The sequence below is a fragment of the Rhinoderma darwinii genome, chromosome 1 (genome assembly GCF_050947455.1).
Source record: "Rhinoderma darwinii isolate aRhiDar2 chromosome 1, aRhiDar2.hap1, whole genome shotgun sequence".
NCBI lineage: Eukaryota > Metazoa > Chordata > Amphibia > Anura > Rhinodermatidae > Rhinoderma > Rhinoderma darwinii.
Window position 1 is genome coordinate 1331444 of NC_134687.1, and position 14125 is coordinate 1345568.

Sequence of the window (14125 nt, forward strand, 5' to 3'; positions counted from 1 at the left end):
AGGACATTATATATATATATTATACATCCACTATTATAGGAGGAGGACATTATATATATATATATTATACATCCACTATTATAGGAGGAGATCATTATATATATATATTATACATCCACTATTATAGGAGGAGATCATTATATATATATATATTATACATCCACTATTATAGGAGGAGAACATTATATATATATATTATACATCCACTATTATAGGAGGAGATCATTATATATATATATTATACACCACTATTATAGGAGGAGGACATTATATATATATATATTATACATCCACTATTATAGGAGGAGGACATTATATATATATATTATACATCCACTATTATAGGAGGAGGACATTATATATATATATTATACATCCACTATTATAGGAGATCATTATATATATATATTATACATCCACTATTATAGGAGGAGAACATTATATATATATATATTATACATCCACTATTATAGGAGGAGAACATTATATATATATATATATATATATTATACATCCACTATTATAGGAGGAGATCATTATATATATATATATATATATTATACACCACTATTATAGGAGGAGATCATTATATATATATATATATTATACATCCACTATTATAGGAGGAGATCATTATATATATATATTATACATCCACTATTATAGGAGGAGGACATTATATATATATATTATACATCCACTATTATAGGAGGAGATCATTATATATATATATATTATACATCCACTATTATAGGAGGAGAACATTATATATATATATATTATACATCCGCTATTATAGGAGGAGATCATTATATATATATATTATACATCCACTATTATAGGAGGAGAACATTATATATATATATATTATACATCCACTATTATAGGAGGAGATCATTATATATATATATATTATACACCACTATTATAGGAGGAGAACATTATATATATATATATTATACATCCACTATTATAGGAGGAGATCATTATATATATATATATTATACATCCACTATTATAGGAGGAGAACATTATATATATATATTATACATCCACTATTATAGGAGGAGGACATTATATATATATATATTATACATCCACTATTATTGGAGGAGATCATTATATATATATATATATATTATACATCCACTATTATAGGAGGAGGACATTATATATATATATATTATACATCCACTATTATAGGAGGAGATCATTATATATATATATTATACATCCACTATTATAGGAGGAGAACATTATATATATATATTATACATCCACTATTATAGGAGGAGATCATTATATATATATATTATACATCCACTATTATAGGAGGAGAACATTATATATATATATATATTATACATCCACTATTATAGGAGGAGATCATTATATATATATATATTATACATCCACTATTATAGGAGGAGATCATTATATATATATATATTATACATCCACTATTATAGGAGGAGATCATTATATATATATATATTATACATCCACTATTATAGGAGGAGATCATTATATATATATATTATACACCACTATTATAGGAGGAGATCATTATATATATATATTATACATCCACTATTATAGGAGGAGAACATTATATATATATATTATACATCCACTATTATAGGAGGAGGACATTATATATATATATATATATTATACATCCACTATTATAGGAGGAGATCATTATATATATATATTATACATCCACTATTATAGGAGGAGAACATTATATATATATATTATACATCCACTATTATAGGAGGAGAACATTATATATATATATATTATACATCCACTATTATAGGAGGAGGACATTATATATATATATATTATACATCCACTATTATAGGAGGAGATCATTATATATATATATTATACATCCACTATTATAGGAGGAGGACATTATATATATATATATATATTATACATCCACTATTATAGGAGGAGGACATTATATATATATATTATACATCCACTATTATAGGAGGAGATCATTATATATATATATATTATACACCACTATTATAGGAGGAGAACATTATATATATATATATATATATTATACATCCACTATTATAGGAGGAGAACATTATATATATATATTATACATCCACTATTATAGGAGGAGATCATTATATATATATATATTATACATCCACTATTATAGGAGGAGAACATTATATATATATATTATACATCCACTATTATAGGAGGAGATCATTATATATATATATTATACATCCACTATTATAGGAGGAGAACATTATATATATATATTATACATCCACTATTATAGGAGGAGGACATTATATATATATATTATACATCCACTATTATAGGAGGAGGACATTATATATATATATATTATACACCACTATTATAGGAGGAGATCATTATATATATATATTATACATCCACTATTATAGGAGGAGATCATTATATATATATATTATACATCCACTATTATAGGAGGAGATCATTATATATATATATTATACATCCACTATTATAGGAGGAGAACATTATATATATATATTATACATCCACTATTATAGGAGGAGATCATTATATATATATATATTATACATCCACTATTATAGGAGGAGAACATTATATATATATATATATACATCCACTATTATAGGAGGAGGACATTATATATATATATATTATACATCCACTATTATAGGAGGAGATCATTATATATATATATTATACATCCACTATTATAGGAGGAGATCATTATATATATATATTATACATCCACTATTATAGGAGGAGATCATTATATATATATATATATTATACATCCACTATTATAGGAGGAGAACATTATATATATATATTATACATCCACTATTATAGGAGGAGATCATTATATATATATATTATACATCCACTATTATAGGAGGAGATCATTATATATATATATATATACATCCACTATTATAGGAGGAGATCATTATATATATATATTATACATCCACTATTATAGGAGGAGGACATTATATATATATATATTATACATCCACTATTATAGGAGGAGATCATTATATATATATATATTATACATCCACTATTATAGGAGGAGATCATTATATATATATATTATACATCCACTATTATAGGAGGAGATCATTATATATATATATTATACATCCACTATTATAGGAGGAGATCATTATATATATATATTATACATCCACTATTATAGGAGGAGATCATTATATATATATATTATACATCCACTATTATAGGAGGAGATCATTATATATATATATATATTATACATCCACTATTATAGGAGGAGATCATTATATATATATATTATACATCCACTATTATAGGAGGAGATCATTATATATATATATTATACATCCACTATTATAGGAGGAGATCATTATATATATATATTATACATCCACTATTATAGGAGGAGATCATTATATATTATATTATACATCCACTATTATAGGAGGAGATCATTATATATATATATTATACATCCACTATTATAGGAGGAGATCATTATATATATATATTATACATCCACTATTATAGGAGGAGAACATTATATATATATATTATACATCCACTATTATAGGAGGAGAACATTATATATATATATTATACATCCACTATTATAGGAGGAGATCATTATATATATATATTTATACATCCACTATTATAGGAGGAGGACATTATATATATATATATATATTATACATCCACTATTATAGGAGGAGGACATTATATATATATATTATACATCCACTATTATAGGAGGAGATCATTATATATATATATTATACATCCACTATTATAGGAGGAGAACATTATATATATATATTATACATCCACTATTATAGGAGGAGAACATTATATATATATATTATACATCCACTATTATAGGAGGAGGACATTATATATATATATTATACATCCACTATTATAGGAGGAGATCATTATATATATATATTATACATCCACTATTATAGGAGGAGAACATTATATATATATATTATACATCCACTATTATAGGAGGAGAACATTATATATATATATTATACATCCACTATTATAGGAGGAGATCATTATATATATATTATACACCACTATTATAGGAGGAGATCATTATATATATATATATATTATACATCCACTATTATAGGAGGAGATCATTATATATATATATTATACACCACTATTATAGGAGGAGAACATTATATATATATATTATACATCCACTATTATAGGAGGAGATCATTATATATATATATTATACATCCACTATTATAGGAGGAGATCATTATATATATATATATTATACATCCACTATTATAGGAGGAGGACATTATATATATATATATATTATACATCCACTATTATAGGAGGAGAACATTATATATATATTATACATCCACTATTATAGGAGGAGAACATTATATATATATATTATACATCCACTATTATAGGAGGAGAACATTATATATATATATATTATACATCCACTATTATAGGAGGAGATCATTATATATATATATATATATTATACATCCACTATTATAGGAGGAGAACATTATATATATATATATTATACATCCACTATTATAGGAGGAGATCATTATATATATATATATTATACATCCACTATTATAGGAGGAGAACATTATATATATATATATTATACATCCACTATTATAGGAGGAGAACATTATATATATATATTATACATCCACTATTATAGGAGGAGATCATTATATATATATATTATACATCCACTATTATAGGAGGAGAACATTATATATATATATATATATTATACATCCACTATTATAGGAGGAGATCATTATATATATATATATTATACATCCACTATTATAGGAGGAGATCATTATATATATATATTATACATCCACTATTATAGGAGGAGATCATTATATATATATATATTATACATCCACTATTATAGGAGGAGAACATTATATATATATATTATACATCCGCTATTATAGGAGGAGAACATTATATATATATATTATACATCCGCTATTATAGGAGGAGGACATTATATATATATATTATACATCCACTATTATAGGAGGAGATCATTATATATATATATTATACATCCACTATTATAGGAGGAGAACATTATATATATATTATACATCCACTATTATAGGAGGAGAACATTATATATATATATATTATACATCCACTATTATAGGAGGAGAACATTATATATATATATATTATACATCCACTATTATAGGAGGAGAACATTATATATATATATATTATACATCCACTATTATAGGAGGAGAACATTATATATATATATTATACATCCACTATTATAGGAGGAGATCATTATATATATATATTATACATCCACTATTATAGGAGGAGAACATTATATATATATATTATACATCCGCTATTATAGGAGGAGGACATTATATATATATATATATTATACATCCACTATTATAGGAGGAGAACATTATATATATATTATACATCCACTATTATAGGAGGAGAACATTATATATATATATATTATACATCCACTATTATAGGAGGAGAACATTATATATATATATTATACATCCACTATTATAGGAGGAGAACATTATATATATATATTATACATCCACTATTATAGGAGGAGATCATTATATATATATATTATACATCCACTATTATAGGAGGAGAACATTATATATATATATATATTATACATCCACTATTATAGGAGGAGATCATTATATATATATATTATACATCCACTATTATAGGAGGAGATCATTATATATATATATTATACATCCACTATTATAGGAGGAGAACATTATATATATATATATATTATACATCCACTATTATAGGAGGAGATCATTATATATATATATTATACATCCACTATTATAGGAGGAGATCATTATATATATATATTATACATCCACTATTATAGGAGGAGATCATTATATATATATATATTATACATCCACTATTATAGGAGGAGAACATTATATATATATATATATATATTATACATCCACTATTATAGGAGGAGATCATTATATATATATATATATATATATACATCCACTATTATAGGAGGAGAACATTATATATATATATATTATACATCCACTATTATAGGAGGAGAACATTATATATATATATTATACATCCACTATTATAGGAGGAGATCATTATATATATATATTATACATCCACTATTATAGGAGGAGAACATTATATATATATATATATTATACATCCACTATTATAGGAGGAGATCATTATATATATATATATATTATACATCCACTATTATAGGAGGAGAACATTATATATATATATTATACATCCACTATTATAGGAGGAGATCATTATATATATATATTATACATCCACTATTATAGGAGGAGATCATTATATATATATATTATACATCCACTATTATAGGAGGAGATCATTATATATATATATTATACATCCACTATTATAGGAGGAGATCATTATATATATATATTATACATCCACTATTATAGGAGGAGATCATTATATATATATATTATACATCCACTATTATAGTAGGAGAACATTATATATATATATTATACATCCACTATTATAGGAGGAGAACATTATATATATATATTATACATCCACTATTATAGGAGGAGATCATTATATATATATATATTATACATCCACTATTATAGGAGGAGATCATTATATATATATATATTATACATCCACTATTATAGGAGGAGATCATTATATATATATATATTATACATCCACTATTATAGGAGGAGGACATTATATATATATATATATATATATATATATTATACATCCACTATTATAGGAGGAGGACATTATATATATATATATATATATATATATATTATACATCCACTATTATAGGAGGAGATCATTATATATATATATTATACATCCACTATTATAGGAGGAGATCATTATATATATATATTATACATCCACTATTATAGGAGGAGATCATTATATATATATATTATACATCCACTATTATAGGAGGAGAACATTATATATATATATATTATACATCCACTATTATAGGAGGAGATCATTATATATATATATTATACATCCACTATTATAGGAGGAGATCATTATATATATATATATTATACATCCACTATTATAGGAGGAGATCATTATATATATATATTATACATCCACTATTATAGGAGGAGATCATTATATATATATATTATACATCCACTATTATAGGAGGAGAACATTATATATATATATTATACATCCACTATTATAGGAGGAGATCATTATATATATATATTATACATCCGCTATTATAGGAGGAGATCATTATATATATATATTATACATCCACTATTATAGGAGGAGAACATTATATATATATATATTATACATCCACTATTATAGGAGGAGATCATTATATATATATATTATACATCCACTATTATAGGAGGAGAACATTATATATATATATATTATACATCCACTATTATAGGAGGGATCATTATATATATATATTATACATCCACTATTATAGGAGGAGAACATTATATATATATATTATACATCCACTATTATAGGAGGAGATCATTATATATATATATTATACATCCACTATTATAGGAGGAGAACATTATATATATATATTATACATCCACTATTATAGGAGGAGATCATTATATATATATATTATACATCCACTATTATAGGAGGAGATCATTATATATATATATATTATACATCCACTATTATAGGAGGAGAACATTATATATATATATTATACATCCACTATTATAGGAGGAGATCATTATATATATATATTATACATCCACTATTATAGGAGGAGATCATTATATATATATATTATACATCCACTATTATAGGAGGAGGACATTATATATATATTATACATCCACTATTATAGGAGGAGGACATTATATATATATATTATACATCCGCTATTATAGGAGGAGATCATTATATATATATATTATACATCCACTATTATAGGAGGAGAACATTATATATATATATATTATACATCCACTATTATAGGAGGAGATCATTATATATATATATATTATACATCCACTATTATAGGAGGAGAACATTATATATATATATTATACATCCACTATTATAGGAGGAGATCATTATATATATATATTATACATCCACTATTATAGGAGGAGATCATTATATATATATATATTATACATCCACTATTATAGGAGGAGATCATTATATATATATATTATACACCACTATTATAGGAGGAGATCATTATATATATATATATTATACATCCACTATTATAGGAGGAGATCATTATATATATATATTATACATCCACTATTATAGGAGGAGATCATTATATATATATATTATACATCCACTATTATAGGAGGAGAACATTATATATATATATATTATACACCACTATTATAGGAGGAGATCATTATATATATATATATATTATACATCCACTATTATAGGATGAGATCATTATATATATATATTATACATCACTATTATAGGAGGAGATCATTATATATATATATATTATACATCCACTATTATAGGAGGAGGACATTATATATATATATTATACACCACTATTATAGGAGGAGAACATTATATATATATATTATACATCCACTATTATAGGAGGAGAACATTATATATATATATTATACATCCACTATTATAGGAGGAGAACATTATATATATATATATTATACATCCGCTATTATAGGAGGAGAACATTATATATATATATTATACATCCACTATTATAGGAGGAGAACATTATATATATATATTATACATCCACTATTATAGGAGGAGAACATTATATATATATATATTATACATCCACTATTATAGGAGGAGATCATTATATATATATATATTATACATCCACTATTATAGGAGGAGATCATTATATATATATATTATACATCCACTGTTATAGGAGGAGGACATTATATATATATATATTATACATCCACTATTATAGGAGGAGAACATTATATATATATTATACATCCACTATTATAGGAGGAGGACATTATATATATATATTATACATCCACTATTATAGGAGGAGAACATTATATATATATATTATACATCCACTATTATAGGAGGAGAACATTATATATATATATATTATACATCCACTATTATAGGAGGAGATCATTATATATATATATTATACATCCACTATTATAGGAGGAGATCATTATATATATATATATTATACATCCACTATTATAGGAGGAGGACATTATATATATATATTATACATCCACTATTATAGGAGGAGAACATTATATATATATATATTATACATCCACTATTATAGGAGGAGATCATTATATATATATATTATACATCCACTATTATAGGAGGAGAACATTATATATATATATTATACATCCACTATTATAGGAGGAGATCATTATATATATATATTATACATCCACTATTATAGGAGGAGAACATTATATATATATATATATATATATTATACATCCACTATTATAGGAGGAGATCATTATATATATATATATTATACATCCACTATTATAGGAGGAGAACATTATATATATATATATTATACATCCACTATTATAGGAGGAGATCATTATATATATATATATATATATATATATATATATTATACATCCACTATTATAGGAGGAGGACATTATATATATATATTATACATCCACTATTATAGGAGGGATCATTATATATATATATATATTATACATCCACTATTATAGGAGGAGAACATTATATATATATATATTATACATCCACTATTATAGGAGGAGATCATTTTATATATATATATTATACATCCACTATTATAGGAGGAGAACATTATATATATATATTATACATCCACTATTATAGGAGGAGATCATTATATATATATATTATACATCCACTATTATAGGAGGAGAACATTATATATATATATATATTATACATCCACTATTATAGGAGGAGATCATTATATATATATATATTATACATCCACTATTATAGGAGGAGAACATTATATATATATATTATACATCCACTATTATAGGAGGAGATCATTATATATATATATTATACATCCACTATTATAGGAGGAGATCATTATATATATATATTATACATCCACTATTATAGGAGGAGATCATTATATATATATATATATTATACACCACTATTATAGGAGGAGATCATTATATATATATATTATACATCCAGTATTATAGGAGGAGATCATTATATATATATATTATACATCCACTATTATAGGAGGAGAACATTATATATATATATTATACATCCACTATTATAGGAGGAGATCATTTTATATATATATATATATATATATATATATATATATATTGCTCTGCAGGGTGTGATGCCTATGGAGGAGGAGGAAGGAATGCTCTGCAGGGTGGCATGTGTGAAGCAGGTAATTCCAGGGGTGACGGATACATTGTATCTAATATCTTAGGCTTTTCAGGTGACGACGATGATCCGGCGTCTCACGGGATTCACAAGAAGAAACACAAGAAGCACAAGAAACATAAGAAGAAGCATCACCAGGAGGACGGCGGGAGCTCCGCACACACACCGTGCACCCAGAAACCACAGCTCCGACTCAAGATCAAGCTGGGGGGACAAGTGCTGGGTACCAAGAGGTAAGTGAACCTGCATAACCCCAGCAGTGCCCCTTGCGTGTACACCCCATTTACAGGACTCCTCTCCTTGCAGTGTCCCCACATTCACCGTCATCCCGGAGCAGTCCCGCTCACAGTCCCCTCTCATGGTGGTGGATGAAGATGACGAGCCGCTGGAAGGTGTACCCATAGAGCAGTACCGAGCATGGCTGGGTGAGGGAGACACCTTCATGTGATATGGTGGGGCCCGAGGTACTACTTCTGTAAAATGTGTCCTGTGGAGATAGGAGGATGATGGTGGCTGTGCTTGGTGATGGTTAGTAATGGTGGATGATGATTATGGTTGATGTCAGGTAATGGTGGATGATGATGGTTGATGTCAGGTAATGGTGGATGATGATGGTTGATGTCAGGTAATGGTGGATGATGTTGATGGTGGTTGATGTCAGGTAATGGTGGATGATGATGATGGTTGATGTCAGGTATTGGTGGATGATGATGGTTGATGTCAGGTATTGGTGGATGATGATGGTTGATGTCAGGTAATGGTGGATGATGATGATGGTTGATGTCCGGTAATGGTGGATGATGATGATGGTTGATGTCAGGTAATGGTGGATGATGATGGTTGGTGGATGATGGTTGATGTCAGGTAATGGTGGATGATGATGATGGTTGATGTCAGGTAATGGTGGATGATGATGATGGTTGATGTCAGGTAATGGTGGATGATGATGGTTGATGTCAGGTAATGGTAGATGATGATGGTGGATGATGGTTGATGTCAGGTAATGGTGCATGATGATGATGGTTGATGTCCGGTAATAGTGGATGATGATGATGATGATGGTTGATGTCTGGTAATGGTGGATGATGATGATGATGGTTGATGTCAGGTAATGGTGGATGATTTTTGATGTCAGGTAATGGTGGATGATGATGGTTGATGTCAGGTAATGGTGGATGATGATGGTTGATATCCGGTAATGGTGGATGATGATGGTTGATGTCAGGTAATGGTGGATGATGGTTGATGTCAGGTAATGGTGGATGATGATGGTTGATCTCAGGTAATGGTGGATGATGATGATGGTTGATGTCTGGTAATGGTGGATGATGGTTGATGTCCGGTAATGGTGGATGATGATGGTTGATGTCAGGTAATGGTGGATGATGATGGTTGATGTCAGGTAATGGTGGATGATGATGATGATGGTTGATGTCCGGTAATGGTGGTGGATGATGGTTGATGTCAGGTAATGGTGGATGATGATGGTTCATGTCCGGTAATGGTGGATGATGTTGGTTGATGTCCGGTAATGGTGGATGATGATGATGGTTGATGTCCGGTAATGGTGCATGATGATGATGGTTGATGTCCGGTATTGGTGGTTGTTCCCAGTTGTATATACTTCCAGTGTATAGTCCGTTGTCCTCTTGTGGTTTGGGTCACTTCTCCGCTGTGTTGGGGTTTCCAGCTCGTATATACAGATCACTGGAGAGAAGCGTCACGTGACTTCTTTTGGCAGGTTTATGACTCATTGGGTTTCCCTGCCTCTCCAGATGAGGACAGTAACATGGACCCGCCGCCCTCCCCAGCCAGGGTCCCGGTATCTGAGCAGGATGAGGAGATGCGGTGGTTGGACGCTCTGGAGAAGGGAGATCTGGATGTCAATGGGGATTTGAAGCGGGAGACGGATGAGACGCTACTCACCGCCCGCCAGGTATGGAGCCGCCAGTATGGAGGGGGGTTGGGCACCTTCCTCTTCATTCTTCCTGGTAATTTCTCCATATGTGCTGTGTTGGTGTCTTCTCTCCGCAGAGAGCCCTTCTACAGAAGCAGCAGACCCCCGCTGCCCCTCTCTACCCCCCGGCTGTGTACGCTCATCCTCCACAGGAGATGTCTCAAGAGATGCTGGTGAAGAGGGAGGAGAAGGCTCGAAAGCGGAGGCTGCAGGCGGCAAAGAAGGCAGAGGAGAGCAAGAAACAGACCATAGAGAGACTGACCAAGACCTCCAAGTCCAGGGGCACCAAACCGGGCAGAAGAGGAGGGCGCCAGGCACCGTGCCCCACAGTCCACTACCAGGACAACGCACATAGTATCACCGTGTCCTACCCTCCAGGAGTCCCCTACCCCGTCCCCACAGAGCCACGAGCCGCAACACCCGCACCAAAGCTGTGCCACGTTCCAGGATGTGCTAACCCTAAAAAATACTCCTGCTCGAAGACTCATGTCCCGCTCTGCAGTCTGAAGTGTTACCATAAGAACCTGGAGACCCACAGTCAGCAAAGCATTGCTCCCCCGCCACCTATAGAGGTCACAGAGCCCCCGAGCGAGAGGAGCATGTGACCGGCAGCAAGAAGCGGGCGCCACGTCCACTAGGAAGATTCTAAAGTTGTGTATGACATCCGGAAAAGCGCGTCGTGCTGCCGAGCGTCATCTTATAATACTGCACCGTGTAAGATACCTGTAAATAAATATCACTCGCCATCTACCCAGTGTGTGCATTATCCTGTCCATAGGGGGCAGTAATATAGTAGTTATATTCTTGTATATAGGAGCAGTATTATAGTAGTTATACTGCTCCTATATACAAGAATATAACTACTATAATACTGCCCCCTATATACAAGAATATAACTACTATAATACTGCTCCTATATACAACAATATTATAGTAGTTATATTCTTGTATATAGGGGGCAGTATTATAGTAGTTATATTCTTGTATATAGGGGCAGTATTATAGTAGTTATATTCTTGTATATAGGAGGCAGTATTATAGTAGTTATATTCTTGTATATAGGGGGCAGTATTATAGTAGTTATATTCTTGTATATAGGAGGCAGTATTATAGTAGTTATATTCTTGTATATAGGAGGCAGTATTATAGTAGTTATATTCTTGTATATAGGAGGCAGTATTATAGTAGTTATATTCTTGTATATAGGGGGAGGTATTATAGTAGTTATATTCTTGTATATAGGGGCAGTATTATAGTAGTTATATTCTTGTATATAGGAGGCAGTATTATAGTAGTTATATTCTTGTATATAGGGGGCAGTATTATAGTAGTTATATTCTTCTATATAGGAGCAGTATTATAGTAGTTATATTCTTGTATATAGGGGCAGTATTATAGTAGTTATATTCTTGTATATAGGAGGCAGTATTATAGTAGTTATATTCTTGTATATAGGGGCAGTATTATAGTAGTTATATTCTTGTATATAGGAGCAGTATTATAGTAGTTATATTCTTGTATATAGGGGGCAGTATTATAGTAGTTATATTCTTCTATATAGGAGCAGTATTATAGTAGTTATATTCTTGTATATAGGGGCAGTATTATAGT

General features: G+C 28.7%; 1 protein-coding gene across 1 annotated transcript; it reads left to right on the forward strand.

The window, feature by feature from the left end:
* The first annotated feature begins 10506 nt into the window (after positions 1–10506).
* INO80B (INO80 complex subunit B) lies at positions 10507–13264 on the forward strand. The gene is made up of 4 exons (XM_075848576.1): positions 10507–10790; positions 10864–10982; positions 12333–12493; positions 12592–13264. Exons 1-4 carry the CDS (start codon positions 10549–10551, stop codon positions 13117–13119), a joined length of 1050 nt encoding a protein of 349 aa, XP_075704691.1. The 5' UTR covers positions 10507–10548; the 3' UTR covers positions 13120–13264.
* Positions 13265–14125: the final 861 nt, after the last annotated feature.